This window comes from Schistosoma haematobium, chromosome 6 (assembly GCF_000699445.3).
Source record: "Schistosoma haematobium chromosome 6, whole genome shotgun sequence".
NCBI lineage: Eukaryota > Metazoa > Platyhelminthes > Trematoda > Strigeidida > Schistosomatidae > Schistosoma > Schistosoma haematobium.
The window spans coordinates 5,808,773-5,828,730 of NC_067201.1; the positions used below are offsets into that span (position 1 = coordinate 5,808,773).

General features: G+C 35.4%; 1 protein-coding gene across 1 annotated transcript in view; it reads left to right on the forward strand.

Moving 5' to 3' along the window:
• EFA-6 (pleckstrin and Sec7 domain containing) overlaps positions 1–19,958 on the forward strand; it is a 58,938-nt gene that overhangs the window by 1,295 nt on the left and 37,685 nt on the right. The window contains exons 2-4 of the mRNA XM_012938522.3: positions 4,334–5,209; positions 11,415–12,022; positions 15,799–15,992. Of these exons, the coding sequence (XP_012793976.2) occupies positions 4,370–5,209; positions 11,415–12,022; positions 15,799–15,992 (1,642 nt within the window). The 5' untranslated portion in view covers positions 4,334–4,369. The remainder of the gene's footprint in view (positions 1–4,333; positions 5,210–11,414; positions 12,023–15,798; positions 15,993–19,958) is intronic.

The following is a 19,958-nucleotide window of genomic DNA, read 5'->3' on the forward strand; positions in this document are numbered from 1 at the left end:
ACTATTACTTACCCGGTGATCCCAGCAGATGCAAACAATATTTCTAAGACATCTGTGGTTGAATATTAGTAACTTACGAGTATCTTCTACTCTTAATGACCATGTTTTGCAGCCGTAAAGTAGGACGGAACGAACTGCTGCACAGTATGCTTGTCCCTTAATTGATAGACGGAAATCTCGCCTTCGCCATAGACGACGTAAGTCGACAAAAGCCAAACCAGCTTTCTGAATTCACAGAGATTTCGTCAGACACCAACCCATTATGGTTGATCAGACTTCCAAGATAAGTGAAGTTGTCGACGCATTCGATTACCTCACTCTCTATTCTTAGTTCAGGTATTGACGCAAGTCACTCCCGAAGCAACAATTCGCATTTAGAGGAGGGAAACGCATCCAAAACATCCTGAAATTGTTGTTCAGTGCTACCAAAAGACTGCGTTTTATCAGCGTCTTCACCAAACAGGACTATGTCATCTGCGTATTCCAAGTTGATAAGTTGACCTCCTGGAAGGAGATCAATGCCCGAGAATTCGATCGATGAGAGCGTTATTTCCATTAGTAGGTCTATGATGAAGTTAAACAAAAATAGAGAAAGTGGACAGCCTTGACGGACACCACTTGAGGTTGCGAAATCAGTTGATAGTTCGCCATAAGCTCTGACTCCACTGGTAGTGTTGGAGTAAAGAGCCTTGATAAGGTTTATGCATTTCTGAGGTACACCTTCCAATGACAGACACCACCACAGAACCTGTCGGTCTACCGAATCAGATGCTGGTTTTTAAGTCAAGAAAGACCACCATTGTCGGACTCCAATAAGCATGCCTGTGTTCTGGAACCTGACGAATGGTGAATATGTGGTCGATGCAACCACGACCATGTCTGAAGCCAACCTGATTTTCTCGTATTTGCAGTCCACGTGTCTTAGTTAGGCGTCTGATAATTATTGAGGCTAGTACTTTAGATGCTATGTTAGTCAAACTAATCCCTCTATGGTTATCACAGGTTGATTTTGAACCCTTCTTATATATTGGGACGATCAGTGATTGTGACTAGTTAGATGTGATTACATTCAGTTCCCAGACTTTAGCTAAAATATTAGTCAACCTAATCACCAAAACTGGACCACCGTCCTTAAATACCTCTTGAGCCAATCTATCTGAACCACCTGCCCCTCCTCGTTTCAGATTAGCTACAGCTTTTTGTAGTACAATTAGAGACAAAGGGCCTACTTCAAAGTTCCATTCAAGTTGTTTGGGAATATTGGGTAGTTGAAGAGTGACTGAAGGCAAACTGAACTGCTCCCTAAAGTATTCCGCCCATCGTTCTAAACATCTGGACTGAGAGCAGATAAGTATTTTTTTCCAAGATCGTCTCACACTTGACTCCTTAATTCCAGTTTCTTTTATTAGTTTGTAAAGCTGTCTGGTGTTACCTAAAGCCGCTGCCTTTTCCATCTCTTTTGCTTTCGTTGCCCACACTTCTCACAGTCGTTCCTTTCCAAGCAGCAGCTGGGTCAGATCCGTTTTCAGAACTACCTAAGTGTGACCTCAGTTGTTCCTGGAGTCTACTTTTGGCTTTATAGTCACTGAGTTCGAATTTAATGGGTCTTCTTAATGTGATTTTTACGCGTCCAGTGAAGCGCAAGCATATGCGTGCTCGTATTAGAGCATGATCAGTGTCTAATCACGTACTCCAGGACGATCGGCAGTCTTCTATCGAGCCTCTCCAACGATGATTGATGGCAATATGGTCTATTTGAATCCATCGTTGGTTTCTGTAATAGTCACCTTTCACTTCATCCAGGCTGCAATCAGTGGGAGCGTAGGCAGAAACGACTGAAAGGCAACGACATGTGTCCCTATCCTTCCGAGTTCTTACGGAGCCGTTTGGCCGACTAGCACAGAAATCCACTCTAACACTGCATGTCCTGTCCTCGTACTTAGTGCTATACCTACACCCGCCAGTCCACGAGAACTAGACATTGGGTCGCCAGATACACGGAGGTTGTATCTCGTCGGCTCCGTTTTGGTGACCTTTTCGTGTTAGCTCCGTACTTGTTGAGACCTTCTGCCGGAGACGGGTATCCGTGGGATAAGGCGAGATGTGCATTTTTAGGGTCGACCTTTTCTAACCCCACCCCTCCTTGTGGGAAGGCAGCGTCTCTGTTACGCTGGTTGTTTGAAGGAAACACCTTACTGATGTCACACTTCTGTACAGTCAGCAGTACGACTTCGCCCTCATACCTTGGGTTTGTTGCTTTTAGTCTTACCGCTCTTCAACCGACCTGTCTGGTATAGTAGAACCTTGAGGGACGATTGTTCCCACCAGTATAGCTCGATTGGTTCATCACGATAGACAAGCCCGACCACCACGTCAAAGTGTCAGCAATGGTCGGGATTTATGGAACACGCTTTAGCACAACATTTACTGAAACCGAGGATCTTCCATACTGGACTTACCACCCAGTTATTATTTTCTACTACTCCTTACCATTATTGATCTTACAGTTAGGTCATTCAGTTTCATAGCTTGTTGTATTTTATGGTTAGGTTCAACCTCGTCCAAATGTCTGGTGAGCAAACAAGTTAACCATCAAAGAGTATTGTATGTCAACAGAATAATCAGTTGATGCTATTCCATGATTTAAATTTAAAAATATGCATGTTTGTGCCAGGCATTAGATTGACTATAATTGACTGAGGGTTAGAAACATGCGAAGAATGGTGGAATGTTATCATTTGTGCTTCAAATAAATCTATTAGTAACAGTAAAGGAAGGTTTTGGCAGACCTGTAGTTTCGCGAAAGCACTTCAGGTACTTTCCATCGATGACAATGAAAGATCAGCTGTTAACCTTAAAAATACACGTATTATTGGTGAGTCCCGTTTGTTGATCATGGAGCTGTCCTACAACTAATTTAACATCTCAAGCCGGACAAGTCCAGTTTTTCGGACGAGGTTGCTTTCAAACCACGGTAACTTACGGATGTTATTGCCAACCCACTGGCAATGGTGTTTGATATGTCTCTGAAGCAATTGAAACTTCCAAGAAATTGGAAGGATACTATAACTAGTTCTGTCTATTTGATAAATAACTATCGTCCAGTCAGCCTTACTGTTATTATCGTTAAATTGATGGAAAGCTTCTGTTTTAGGTCACGTAGAAGGGAATAATCTTTTATTGGGGGGACAACCTGGTTTTAGAGTTCTTCCACGTTTGACTAATGCCCTCATTGCAAGAGATTTGACGGCAACGTAATGTAAAAGTATTTCGGTAAACGTTTTTTTATAAATTACAATGGAGTTAGTTTTCTATCCAGTCTGTAAGTTCTTTATCAACTAAAGCCCATTGAGTGTTACTTTTATAGTTCTGTTGCTCCTTATAATCGTTTGTCACCGAACCGAAAGTTCGAGAAACTTTTGGTGAACATAATTTTATTCTACGATTGAACTTACTAAGATGTTGGGTAGAAGCGAAGACAGTTTAATAGTTGACATTTTTGCTGCGAAGTATTAAGTGCTTGACATACCCTCAATTAAAAATTTTTTAACACAGCTAAGCTGTGGTACATTGGTTCTGGTTTCTAATTTAACATCCTTGGAATCTGCTTCTGTTGTTAACTATTAAGGGATTTTTCACATTTGATAGATTTGTACAACAGTCGAATAACTTGGTAAAATGAATATTTTCAACCTATCTCCGAGTTTATTGTCTACCTGATTACACTAGACAAGTAACTTCCCTTTCACTGATTTCAAGACGACCCAGTTCTAGATTACGAATCATTTGTAAAGTGGTGGCTTAGCACTTGTAAAATTACACCACTTTCAATCATGGGATCTCGTTTCACTTTGGTTTAGGGAGCCAAATAGCATTACTAAATGTGGAACAACAATATATTGTTTAAAGCCGAGTACATTTATTTAAACCGTATAAACAAATTACGAGACTCAATCATTTATATTAATAGAAAAAATACCATAACTTTTCTGAGCGAAATTGATTTTTGTCAAACATATTGTTTAAAGCAATTAGTCCCTTTGATAATTTTCAATAATGTAATAAGAAGACGTTTTCTTACTACATTATCGAAACATATTGTTCTCGTTTCAAATATAAATATCAAGTCGTTTATGTATATAAGAACCAGGTAAAGAGTTCATCTTACCAATCCTAATCACCTTCATCGTAACTGTATGCAAATAACTTGTACAAACCGTGTAGAAAGACCAAGTAGTACCAATACCATGTTTAAAATATTCATTAAGGTCTTTTTTTTCAAAAATTCCTTCACTAACTATCATATAATTATATTCTTTTTTTCATTTCTTAGTGGTACTTATATGGTTATTGTTATTATTTTCCCAGTATGGAAACAGGATCCAATTGTTCTTATGATAATCATCATCGTCAATTATTTAAAAAGGATTCATTAAAGTGTTTCTATTCACATCCAGTAACTGGTAAAAATGATTTACCAACAACACCAATAACAACAAATGCAATTTCAACTGTTAGCCATGAATGTTCTAAATTCGTAATAACTAATGAAACTTTATCGCCACTCAATAATCAGAATAATTGTTCAAGTGATTTAAAATTCATGGATGATAGTACTTCATCATCATCGTCATCAATATGCGGTTTGGATAGTTTAGCTTGTACTGTCAGCGGTGGTGGAATATTATCGTCAGAATCACCAAGTGATTTAACAGTAATTACATTAACATCGAATAATTCTAATAAATCATTATCATTGTCGTCATCCTCATCACATACTCCTGCCACTGTTGTTACCGTTATACATGATCTTGATGATTATAGGAATGGTTGTTCACATAATGGATTACCTACTGGTGAATCCTTACAAAATACTCATCAATTACCACGTTCTTGTATGTCTTTAAACAAAACCACTTCATTTTTCATCCCTCCTAAATCAAATAAACCTGTCGGTGGTGGCGAACAGTTGAAAGTGACTGGACCATCATCGTCATCTGATGTTATGTTAAGTGTTAATAAGACTTTATCGAATTTGTCAAATCTTAAATCACGTATTCCAGTACCAGTTTCATATAACAATAATAATCTTGAGAGTAGTCATCGTCTGACAATGAAGCCAAATTTGACAGGATCTCAGGTTAATCAGGCTTCAAAAAATGGTCCACTGATATCCGATTTATTGTTGAATAAAAGATCTGCACATGGGGTAAGTATATTTATGTATATAACCTGATTGTTTTGTACTGTCTAATGTATAACTGTAGCTGCTTAGATGTACCTCTTTCACTGTTTTTTTAAACTCCAGTAAACAATCCAATCTATGTCCCGCTAACACCTTCATGCTTATTTGGTTATTTAAAACTATGACTAACCTATCACTGTGTCTTTTAATGGCAAGATTAATTTGAATTGTTCACTGTTAAGAAAAGACCTATAATATATTTCTAATGTTTAACATAATATTTTATCGTGGTACAAATCAGGAAATTTCATGATGATGTGAATGTGAAAATCAAAGGAATTCCAAATTATTTAGCTTTGGTGATCTAGATCTATTGCATATACTATTCGTTTCATATAATTTGAAGCAGTGGCCCAGTGGTTAGGGCACTGAACCTGCAACAAGTATGTTTTGTATCTGAATTCCGTCGCAACTATTTCATTTTAAATAGACGGGTAGTGCCACTACTCCCCACTTGAAGTGCAACTCAAAGCTGAACATATACATAGCCTTCAACCGTCAACTTGTATCTTTCGGTGTGTCCTGCAATCTGAACTGTCTTCTCTACTGGCCTTCAAGTGTTTCTACCAACACTGTGCTTTCGATGCACTAAAACTCCACTCTATCCGACAATTATTGCGACTTCGACACAACGTTACTTACAAACGTCCTTGTGAGTAACGTATACTACACTACGGCATCATTGAAGGAAAGAAAATACCAAAAGGATTGAAAAGTTTCTGTACAGTTTTAGATATTGCAAATTTCAAAAAAGTTCGATAATGAGAATGAAGTCTGATTACAAATATTACTGAAACAAATTTAATAAAATTCACAAACAGTTTACTCGGGTAAAGTTAAATTACATTTCAAATACGAAAGTACTAACGACCTTACCTCAAAAATGTAAAAACATATCAGTGGTGTACGGTTATATACGCTTTGGCTCTAGGTTTATCTTCGAGTCGTTTGGTTGTATTAAGAAAAGTGATTGGTCAAAAACAGGAGACAAATTCCCAACATCCTAATACTAATTCTTTATGGAATTCAAAAGCTCCCGAGAAGTCTGTTTTCTCTTGTTTTATGTCTTAAGAAGTGAAATTATTGGAATCTGTCCTTTGCAACATGTGAAAAATATATGCTCAGAAGCTAACTACATTATATTACTTAACACTACATATACTACCCTGTTCCCCAGTACAAGATAAGTAAAGCTGAATTTGATATATTAGTTGAAACAGTTGTTTAACCATCGAACCACCGTTTCACTCAATAATGCACACCCACAACCTCTCTAGAGATCGGAATTTGCACTATCAAGTTTTGGAAGAAAATGAAAAAGTCGATGATTCATTTTTTTGCTATGGAGATAACCATACGGTCGTTTTGTTGACTGATGTTGAGCTCTTTGATCACATCACTTATCTGGAAAGTCTCATCAGTCTCAGTTGGTCGGTGTCTGACGAAATCTTGCAACGTTTTCAAAAAATATTAGTCTTTGGCAACTTCTCTGACTGGTGGTGTAGGCAAGGTGTGCTTCTGGCAACAAAGGGATAAGTTTCCTATGCAACAGTTCACTTCTACTTTGTTAGCGTGAAATAACTATCAAGAAAGTAAATATTCGTAGGTTCCTAAAGTTCGATCATAGATACCTTCAATGCATTGCTCAGTTACATTGAGATCATTTGGTCAGCAATTCTGAAGTTAGCCATAAGATACTAAATAAAATTTCATTGGACTGACCGGTAGACTAGTTGAAAATGGCAAATCTATTGGTGATGAGATGGTTTGGACATGTAAAACTCATGTCCAACCACCACTTACTTCGACGGACGATGTCTGGTTTAGAGAAGGCTGCGGGAAAACTGGGAATAGATAAACTGAGTGATGGCACCAGTCTAGAAAGTTATTGATCTTTAAACTTGATGATGTAAGAAGACATAGACTACCTAGTTGGGGTTTAAGTAATTATTATAACGAATGATTAGAGACTTTGGGCGACTTAACTCAGAATCGTGCACAATGGCCCAAGTACCATCACTCTTTTCGTGGTTCCTGAATTCCAAAATATTTTTATACCTTTTTTTTCGTTTTTTTTCAATAGCTAACATTTTTTTACTACTATTGATACTGTTACTATTTCCTCATACTTCTGAGTTTTGTCTTGATAATTTTGCCTCATTGTGTTAATGTGATATAGCAACTTGAACTGATGCATTCCTTATGACTAACTAACGGGATTTAATTTTCTTTCTTATCACTACCCCATATATCACCGATACTCGATGTTAATAATAACATTAATCCCTGCTATTTTATTTATTGGCATTCTTATTCTGAATTTTTTTACTTAAAGTACATGTGAACGATCAGCTGTAGTGATCGATCGTAAAGTAACTATAAAACTAAGTGCAAACGAATTTCGCATATATATATATATATATATATATATATATATATATATATATATATATATATATATATATATATATATATATCAACCATTCCAATTTGTCATGAAATAAATAGTTCATTTATCTTGTTGATTTAAATACAAGTGCATATTCTATAGATATAAACGATTACCACTATCACTAATGCATTTACATTGCAGTACATATGTAATGCATATTTTATAACACCATAGTATTCAAATGAAAAACCATGAGTTTGATTTGGTAAATCATGGAAATATTTAACGATCTAAGTTCTTAGATTATAAGGACATTTATGTATGTTGATAAAACTGACTTACTGACCAAAACACTCAACTACTAAATAAATGACAACCTTCAGAAGTTATAGTAACCAGTCAATATTATCTGTATCTATAGTGGCTTCAGAGTAGTTTTATTACTATCATACTGCTAAAATTTCATATGTACCCCGATAAACAATAAACACACTAACATCATTTGTAATTTATCAACTTTAGGCTGAGAAAGGTTATTATTAGTCATATAGATTAAGTGTTAAATCATATATTCAGCCAATATGTATGGAGAACTAACCGTTCACAGTCAATTATACTCAAAATTTTCAGGATTATTGTCCTACTTCAACCCTCATGTAGTTCTTGATTGTGGTATGAGACATGTTGGTATGTTCAGACTACCTAGTTGGTAAACCACTCGAATACCGTAGCCCATTGTTGAAAATGCTGGTTGACATATCTTAGAATCGGTCACTACGGCCTAAATGCATTCAATCTTTATCTTTCCCGAGTGACATTTACCGATGAGTTTGAATTATCGACTTGAGTTTCTGAATGCTTATACACAAATTAAACATAATATAAGGTTAAGTTACAGGCGTTTGGAGGAAATCACTTCACAGATCACTCTTCAATCAACTAAGATTTGATGTGTGAAACCTAATTCCTGGGTGTTATATTGATGTTACTACACATTAATTACATGTGAAACAGGCGAATCTGCACAATATTAGTTAGATTCCGGAAGAAGTATTTCAAAATGAACAGTTTACTTTGTCTCCAAACCAACTTCAATCAAATTAATCCATTTCATATGGAATTGCAACTTAATTGTTTTTGTCATGTTAATTGTATTTTTAAGTATTATGACTTACTTATATTCATCTACTGCCATTAATTTTCATTGGAACCATACTAGAATTGTGTTGTTTTACTGTTCTCTCATATCTTCCCTATACCTTTACATCTCATCATTAATTCTACACATAATTGTCGATAATATTTTGTGTATATGCATATGTCTATTTATTTTCATGAAACTGATTTTATCCCGTCCAATTTTTTTCTATTACTATATAAGCAAAGATAGAAAACTGAACATAGTTACAACCAAACAAAATTTTTCACCATACTGTGTAAAACAAATGGAAAAAAAAATCCACACTATCAGACAAATAACGATTTATTGGACGATCAATAACAACTAACTGGATATATATTTATACTTGTGTGCGTTTTTTTTGTGTGTTGGTGTGTAAATATTAGTAGTTAAATAAAATCGCAATTTCTAAGAGTCTGCATTAAACAACACAATCAGCATTGAATAATTACATTTTGTACTTTCTCTATTGATTATCTCTGTGTGTATAAAACAAATTTTAATGAATCAAATTAATTAAATTATGCACTAGATACTTGGGTATGAGTTATATCCTAAATGTGAAGGCTAATAAAATAATACTACTCGGTTGCTTGAACCAAAATAAGATAGAGCGGAGTTCGAACTAAGAACTTAGTATCTGAAAGTTGAACGCATTAACCACCAAGAAGTCATTGTTCCATATGTATATAGGATGATTGTTGTTGCTGTTTATTTAATTAAGTGTAAAAGTATTAATGTATGTAATGCTTAAATTAGTTTCTTGTTGATAATCTGAATTTTGTTGTTGTGTTACCTTGTCTTGTTTTGTCAGTGATAATAACTTGTCATATGCAATCATATTCTCATTGTTTGATTTCTTCTCATCATCACTGCTAATATAATCTTATTTTGTTTTACTGATATGGGTATGACAAGTCAGGCAAGCGCATATTTATGCCAGTCTCCATATTACTAATTAGATAACGGTCTTATCCTGTTATCTCTTTTAACGCATTACTGAGTTAGTGCTGGTTGAATATTTTTGTATAATTTTTTTATCCAACTAACCGTAAGGTTATTCCTGTTGTTTCTACAATTCATGGTATACCTTTTGGGGTTGAGTGATTAGGAAGTTACTACAAAAAATGGTAGAACATTACTTGTAACAACTGTAAATTAACATCTTAATTCCGAATATCGATAAGGCATGTTTACTCTCTTTTAAAGCTCATCAACCTCACTAATTTTTGTACTTAAGTTGATAGTCAGTTTTAGGCATCAAGTTTATTTTATAACTCATAACCCATTGTATTTGTAGGTTACGTATCAGTCTGGCAACCGAAGGATAAATAGCATACACTGTTGTTCTCTCCATTTTAGCTCATAGCTATGAAACGTAGCCCTTAGAATTGTAGAATATTCATAGGTTACTAGTATGTGATAATACCTTTGAAGCATTGGTCATTTATGTTGGAACCATCAAGTAAGCAATGATGAGGTTAGATATAGGGTAACAGGTTAGTATACTAAATTGGTTGATAAGGTTGTGAATCGTCATCGACCTAGGTGGATAGGATATGTAGCGTATCAGCTGATAGGTTCCGCATCCAGATTCACTTTCAACTCTCAGTATCCTATTGTCATACCAATTTCCATGTATTGATTAATAATAACAGGTATCAGTCGATAATAGTTTACCGAGTCGATTTTCACGTATATTATCAGTTTTAAGAGAGTAAAATAGGTCACAATGGATCAGTTGCATTCATTTTCTAACTCTCTATCCCTGTAAATATTGAGATAACTGTCATTCATAACTGCATTTTTCTATGTAATTTCTCTTTTGAACTGTATTTCCTAGTGGTTAGATTTGTACTACAGTTTAAATTGTTCCTTTTTTATATTGTGATTTCTTCTTGCTGTGCTTATGTAATATGTGTTGTTACGTGCAATATATATATTTCTATCAAGTCTTACATTGATGATGATTGATTGATCTTTTTATGTCAGCCAGTTATCTAACGTACTGTTAGGGACATATGAGCAGTTGTCAATGCTCAGTCGCCCACGCCACGAAAGGATACTTCTTAAGATACTTGAAAAGAAAACGGGGTCTTGACGACCTGGACGCATGATTGTAGTGTCCAGGAGACGATTTCTTGAGGCTAATCACAGTTTTTGATGAGTTAATTCCACGTTTTTATGGCAAAGGAAATCGATTAGGCTAGGTGAGGTGTGTTGTTTTTAGAGTCAACTGTTTCTTAACCCCTCCCTTTGTGGAAAGCTAGAATATTGGAGGTGCCGGTTGTCTCAAGACAGCGCACTACTGCCGTCACATCCATATATACACTATCAGTAGTACAACTTCACCCTCAAACCATACGTTTTTCACTCTAATCAACCTGCCTGGCATGTCTGTACCTAAAAATGGAATTTTCCTGCCCCAATATAGTTCAATTGGGTTATCACGATATCCAAGCATGACCAACCGCATCAAGGTAGTAGCTATAATCAAGTATCTTGATGTAAACTGAAATATGTATTATATCGATAAATTAAACTTAACTCCAATTCATAGTTTTTTGTTTATTTTTATTTCCTTCTTCTCAAAGCAGTATAATCCATCACCTATCAAATCATCTGAAAATGGTCATATTAATGATGATGATGATACTAATAATAATAACAACGATAATGATGATAGCTTAGATCATTCAGACTATTCAATTAACAAAAGTGTATCTATAAAAACAAAATGTAAGACTACACATGCATATCCTCCACTACCACCACTTTCATCGAATCGTGTTGATTCTCATAAATGCACAACCATGTCATCGAAGCCAACTAATCATACCATGTCCACAGTAGCACCACCAATCCCTTTGTCACCAGTAACAACGGCGACGACGACAACGACAACAACACATCTAATGAATAGTTTAGGCGAAAATATTGCATCTTGTCCAATTAAATCACATCCTAATGAAACATTACAAGATACTAATGGTAGTGTTAAAAATACAGAAAATAATTTAAAAGATCTTTTACCAACTTTTTCATCAGACTCATCAGAATCAGAGGACAGTGAATCAACTACAGAATCAATATATCATCAACCACCAAAAGCTGCAGATCGTAGTGCAGCTTTTAGACTGGCTAAAAGACTTTTTCATTTAGATGGTTTTCGTATAACAGATGTTGCTAAACATTTAAGTAAACGGTAAGTTGAAATCTCTTCGCTTTTTTGTTTAATCATATAACTGAATACATTACTGTAATTTCTTATTGTCATTATGGTCAACTTGTAAACTGAAACGCTCTTAAATTGCGGTAACTTAGTAGTTAAGGTAGGCACTCGACTTTCCAATAAGTAAGTCACACATTCAAATCTCACCCACACTACTTCTGTTTGGTCAGCTATACAAACAATGTGACTGAAAGCCGAGTATGACTAATTGATTGAGTAAGAATGCATCATTCAAATGACTCAGCTTAATCCGACAAAATTATGAACAAGGATAGGATATTTGAAAGATTTTAAGTCCATAAAATTAATCATTATGTACATTTCACCTATAATTACGTCTTAAGTTTCTCGGCAAGCATAACGTATTGGGAACATAAAATCAAAATCCATTATTTCATATTCCCAACATAACGTCACGATCATCAATGACTGTCCTATTCCTGATCTCAACGAATTCCACTGGATACAACTTTCCACTAAAACCTTGGTAATTAATTGTAAAAACAACTACACACTGTATTGGGAACTATTCAACGTTTAACTTATACAATAGTTTCGATCATTGAATCATTTCCTTACCATCAGTTTTCTTTTTTTTTGAAGAAAGGTAAGTGGGAATTTTCAAGTAATGAAACAAACATTTTTATGAAGCTAACAGTTTTCTCTTTATTGATTATTTCTTTTGAATATATTCAGTATAATTTAATACGGTTCTTCCTGCTTGTTCTGTTCTCTCTCTTTCTGTCTATCTGTTAATATGTATTATTTACACTGACTATTCTTATTAATAAACACTTCGCTGTTAACAGTACTTTTAAACAATAAATTAACTACTTACTGACTGACTATCATCTGTACTACTACTACTACTACTACTTTTAGTCAACATATTTTTATCCTAGTTTTGTAGTTTGTTTGCTTTTAAGGACGAAAAAGAAAAATGGAGAAAAAAACCCGTAAGAAAAGCATTGCTGCATACTTCTTTCACTGTCTTCTTTCCTTTTTTCCTGCTCATTCAACAGGCTAGTATGTATTTATTAGTTTCTGGGATCGTGTGTCCTTGCGAGTATACCATTCCCTGTTGTTCAAAACAGGAAAATGTGTTAATGTTTGGTTACTTTTTTACATGGAAAGTTTTTATCTTTTTTATTTTGACTTTTCAAGGCGAATAGTTAGTGATTTGAACCTGTCTCTGTTCTTTCATTGAGTGTTTACTTAAACATTCATAGTAATGATGTTACTAATAATAGCAGCGTGTCTGTCTAATACACACCATGCGTTGCTTCTGGAAGCGATAACAAAATGAACACCAGTTCGCAGGCATTATATAATGAGAAGATAAGCCTGTTCAAACTAAGTCGTAAATCGTGCTTTTTGTATAGCCTGCTTAATGTGCCATTAAATGAAAAGTGATGTGGAATCGTGGATGCGTACTGTTGAGAATTGGAATACCAGGACAAAAAAGCTGTTCAGTGATCCGTAGTTTGCAAAGGTTGTTTAACTTGGATCAGTTCGTTAACTATGATAATAAACTTACAGTTTTATGACACGGGACATAAAATCAAAATAAATGCAAACCTAGTCATTATTGAATTGAGTTACTCAAGAATAATTTGAGAGATCATTATGAATGTGCACCTGATTAAGTTGTCATACTTTATGTTAGCACAATGAAAGAGGGAAATATCAAGATGATGAACAAAGGAGTTGAAATCAAAGTAACATCAATTATTGCAGGAACCAAATCTAGTAAATGTGTAGTTCTAAAAAGACGAATGAAATAAATGATGTCAAACCTAAGATGTAGTTGATCTCGATCTAATTCCTTCCAGGTGTCCAACCATATATTATAATTATTTCGCTAACCTGAACCAAAAAGGCGGTACTTTCTAACACTCAATAATGCATACATGTCCAAACCAAGACACGGTATCAACTAGTGATATCACTGATAATTGTACTGAGCCATGTAGGCAAGTGTAGACTACCCGATTGGGGTTCACGTGATTACCTTAACCATTGGTTGGAGACTTTATCTAACATGTCTCGGAAGCGTTCACAATAGCGCAGGTACATGCACTTTTTCTGTTGCTATAGAAGCCGAGTCTTGAAATATATTTTACTACTGATACTATAAGTACTCCTACTACTCTAGAATTTGTCTTGAAATAATTTTATCTCACTGTGCTAATGTAGTATAGTGACTTGAATCAACGTACACGTGTGCCAGGTTCTATGTTGCACATGACTGATTAATTGGTGTTAAGGTAACAACTAACTCTTATCTAGAGTATATATATATGCTTAGTACTATCCACTATCATTGGTTCTTTTACCTATTCTAGTTCTCTGGAATTGGTCTTAATAATTGAATCTCTCTGCCCTAATGTGATTTGACAACTTGAACGAGTAAAAACATACTTATGACTGGCTAACTCTTAGTTCTCATCTTATTAAGTTTCTCTTTCACTTACTTGTTGTGACACCTTAGACTGACACACTTTTTTGTCTCAAGCTGTACGTTATCCCTCTCTACGTATGTAATGTACCATGACGAAACAAACATTACCTTGGATCATTTGTTAAACATATTGGTTGTTTTGTAATTTATTTTATTATCACCTAAATTTCCTCATGATTTTTCTTTGAAAAAAGCGCGCTTGTAATAAAACTTCGGTACATTATTTTGCTCTCAATTGTTTTTTTGGTAATATACATACATTTTCCAGATACACTTGTTAATAAATTCAATGTTATCAAACCGTATGCATCTAACTAATCTGTATTGTTATAATTAGAGATTTTAAATATTAAAAGAAAAACTTCGAAATTCTACAAAATCCAATTCTTTCCATTTTAATCACCTACATTAAACCACAATTGAAAACCTAGAAGCACTGTATAGCCGTTTCATCCTAGTGTGGGACTCCTCAGCAGTGCGCATCCACGACCTTACAACTGGCAATCGAACCCTTGCGCACGACATCTAACTTCAACCAATCCATGATGTTGTGCGATCATCCTTTATTACCTTCTATGAGTAATTACCTAAAACCCGACACAGATTAGCTCTGCTGATCACGGCTTAATTCTTTTTCTCTTAATTCATCATTATCAACCCCTCAAAATTAAACTAAAATATCACCATTGGTTTTTGGAATTATTATGTGTTTTCACGTTAATGTACCATTATAAGTTGGGGAATTATCGCAAACCATAGAGAACTAGCCAAATACCTGCTTTGTCCTAGTTTAGTGTCACTAAATAGTACATACTTTCAGTCTAGTGGGGCGGTAGCTCAGTGGTTAAAAAGTTTGAATTTCAGACACTAAGTTCCAGGAAACGTTACAAAATAACATATTAAGAGTCAGCGAACCAACGACATTCAAGGTCCTCCCAAGTGGGAAATGCGATATTAATGTAAAAATGTGCGCTTTTGGCACGAAAACAAGAAATTTAAATTTCCAAAATAAAATTACAAAAACAACACATTTACCAAGTGAGTTCTGGGAATCTAACATCCCCAACAGGTTCACGTCTGGGACTTGGTGGCTAGAAGTCGAATATCCCAATCACAAAGCCAATTCTGAATAGTTCATTTATGGTGTTTTTTTAAAAAAAAAATAGCTGAGCTCAGAGAACACACCACCTACTAAATTCTCTTCTTAAGCTTAATAAAGATTTTTAGAACTTTCATGTTATCACTTTCCGATTTACTTTCAAACCTATTTCCACTTTTTCATCTGTAGGAATGATTTTAGTCAACTTGTGGGTGAAGAATTTGCCAGTTTCTTTGATTTCACCAATCAACGTTTAGATGTTGCGTTAAGATCATTTTTAAACAGTTTTTCATTGACTGGTGAATCACAAGAACGTGAACGTATATTGTTACATTTTTCACGACGTTTTCACGCGTGTAATCCAACTAGTTATTCTTCTGAAGGTAAGTGGTTTTTTTCAGAATCTCAAGATTTAGAGATTATTTTAAACATATATCTATTTGTTGTTGTTGTTGTTGAAATTATTACTATAAAGTCAGTTTATGACAATTTTTTTCGTGGTAAACAATAGAACTGTTGTAAATCTGATCACTAGTGTGTAATAGTTTGATCAGTCAGTCAGTCAAACAGATAGACAGACATCAACATAGAACAGCAGCACAGATGTGCATTGACCCAAAGTTGCTATGCCACATTATCATGGCGAAATAATAGCTATCTCGTCCTAATACGGGACTTTTCAAAAATGTGTATTCACGGTCCCTACCACAACGAAATGAATCGAGGACGTTCCCGTCTCACGTGAACACTTAGTCTCTAGTCCACTGAGCAACAATCTAATGATGCTAATATCTAGCTTCAATCAATTTACGATACTGCGCGGCTGTCTTCTTTTGTTTTTAGGCGATATCTGTCGCACACCCGATATGGTTGAACTCCATTGTTCACAGCCTCTCATTAGATGTTCAATAGTCGAATCTTGAATTTCCACATAAATGCCAATTATAGTATGAATCCTTAGTCTTATTAAAATGCTCACTGATAGCTTCATTATATATGGGAGGATATTTATGATAACCGTCACTACAATTTTTACTTTCAGTAATCATCATTATTCTTCTTCTTCAGAATCACTTATAATTCTGTTATATTATTAAAATTATATTGATTATATCATACAAGCCTTCAAACTAGTTCCTCAGATACTAACTGTACCGGTATATTTTACGGCCTTCTATTCAACTCAAAAATTAATCAGTTTTGCGTGGTCTAAAATTTTGTTTAACTTTATAACTCTTAAATAAATATCTATTAATATTTTTTTTTGTATTAATTGTATAACATTTCGAAATTTATCCGTTAGAGATACACTAACAAATTAATCTATTTTGCACAAGATTAAATCACCTTTATTTCTCTCTTTTCTTATAGAACTTTCTTTTTGCGTTCCGGATTTCTTTGATATTTCATTCTCTTTATTTCCCTTTTTCTTTCCCCATTTCCTTCTCTTTATATTGATCACCTATCATATTTGTATGTATGTATGTGTGTGTGTGTTTCAACCTGTCCCACAAGTTGTCCATGCAATTTATGCAAAGTATGACTGACGACTACTGGTTAATAATAATAGTGATAATATAAACACTACTGGCACGTAGATCCATCACATTATTTGTGATTCACACTGATTGATTGATTGATAGGTAGATAAATTATTATTATTATTATTATTATTGTTATTATTATTATTATTATTATTATTATTATTATTATTATTATTATTATTATTATTATCAGTACCTTATCAATAGAGTAGGATTGATTATTTATTTGCTGAGTTTTGTTCCTGTCACCGGTTCATAATCGACATCAATGACCGATGATTATTTTTCGGACAAATTATGAAAAAGAAGGTATAATCATCACTGATGAAATAGAATTTTGCTTAATTGTCTATGTGTGTGTCTATTCAGTCCTCTTGGTTGATGATGATGCTGTAATGAGCACTTGTTTGTTGATACACAGATACGCCCATACACATATAATAGTCTTCTGAGTAAGTAAATAAATATGTACAGTTACTTTTTGCCACTACTACATAGACGACGATGATGATGTTTTTGTGTAGTTTATACAATTATTCAGTATATTTGTGTATATTTATAGTTCGTAATACATAAAATGTGTACTTCTCACTGACTATCTGTGCATAACTGAGCACTATGTGTGTTTGTACGTACTCAAAAATATTAACATAACAACTTTTTAATTTTTTACGCGTATTGATGTGAATCGCCACGTGCTTAGTTATGAATCACGTTCTTACCAGTACTACTACTAATAATTATAGCGATAATGTATTAATAATATCAGAATGTGTTTTGTGGAGATTTTTAGAAATTTTCACAGATTGAACTCATGAGTCAGTTGAAGCTAGACCACCATTGAAAACCTGGAAGCACTGGACGGCCGTTTCGTCCTAGTATGGGACTCCTCAGCAGTGCGCATCACGACCTGCGCAGCACCACCCGGGGCTCGAACCCAGGACCTACTGGCTTCGCGCGCGAGCACTTAACCATTAGACCACTGAGCCGGCATCCAACGTCGTTACCAGTGGAGTTCAACCAGGTCTGTTGTGAGATAGGAACTCACTGAAGACAATGGTGTACGGTAGCGCAACTTCGTGGATTGGTTGAAGTTAGACATTAACACCGTTGGATGCCGGCTCAGTGGTCTAATGGTTAAGTGCTCGCGCGCGAAGCCAGTAGGTCCTGGGTTCGAGCCCCGGGTGGTGCGGGGTCGTGGATGCGCACTGCTGAGGAGTCCCATACTAGGACGAAACGGCCGTCCAGTGCTTCCAGGTTTTCAATGGTGGTCTAGCTTCAACTGACTCATGAGTATTAATAATAGTTTCATTAAAATAATATGACATTGCTTTACTATGATAATCGGTCAGCACATTTAGCAAGATTGTATACATCACAATAAATAGCCTAGTGAGATTGCTGAGTTCAGTGTACTAGAAAGAAAATGAAAATTTGTTCGACAAGACAGAGAATCTTCACCGACCAACTTTTTTTAACACATAGATATTGGTACAAGGAGGTACCAGATACATATGCATCACACAAATCTAATGAGATTTGTGTGAGGGCTGTGATACTGCCCGGGTGCCCAAACTGAAGCAGGTGGTTTTCTTAGGGGGCCACACCCGGAGCCTTCGACTTAAAAGTCTGATCCACAAGGCAGTGGAGCATCGTTAGATGCAGTCCCATGGTAGCCGATGACCAACGGTTGGTTCATGCACCATTTGTTCCGTCAGGATACTAGAACCCATGTTCACCATTGGTTTGGAATCGGGGTTTTCCAACTCCCCTAGGTGGGCTCTCCGTGCCCACCAATCACCGACTAAAGTGGTTGGAACATGTAACACGTATGTCCAACCACTGTCTTTTTCGAAGAATGGTGCTTACTTTTGTAGGAATAGACTGGCAAAGATCCAGGGTCGGACAACTCGAAATATGGCGTCAGTCCATCAAGTCATTGATAGTCGAAGTGTACTGTGTTGGCTGGTTCAGACTACGTGGTTGAAGTCCGCTCGATTACCGTAACCAATGTCTTGAAGCTTTATTTATTCGACCCAGTATTCCTTGAACAATTTACTTCACTCGACTGATACCCAAGTTAAAGATTATAATTATATTCCAAAACAAAGTGGTAAATTAATTAAGTTCATACAGTAGGAAAAGTGGTGTTTTGCGTCTGATTTTTTACACTGGAAGATTCTAGAATCTTCTGATTGATCAACTAAAAATGGGTCAGTTATCATGCTCCGACATAATTCTGTATAAAATATGGTTTAATTCAGTATGTTTCCTTCTAACACCTCCCTTTCGCATAGATTCATAGGATCTGTATTTAGGATCCACTTGCATCGTAGTAAACGGTCTGCACTTCCAATCTGCTTATCGTCTAGGCAACAAGAAAGGGGTACCACTATTTGTCTATTTAGTTAGTTCGTTGGCCAGACCTAACGCAGAAACTAGCACATATGTACATCAGTTCAAGTTACTACACCCCATTAGTACAGTGAGATGAAATTTTCAAAGAAAATTCCTGACTCGTAGAGATAGTAACAGTATTGGTGGTAATAGAAAAGATTAGGCATCCAAGATAAAATTCGAGAAAATATAAGTTAGATTAAAAAATACAAGGAATTTAGAAATCTAGGATCTGATGGAATTTAACGAATAAATGCACCTTCAGCATTGCAAACGATTCTGAGTCTTGTCGTCTAGTCTCTAGTCACTGATCGTGGTTACTACACGAATCCTGGCCACATAGTTTGCAAATACTAACATAACTTCGTGCAACAGTCAGTGTCTTCATAGACTGATATTATGTCTGAG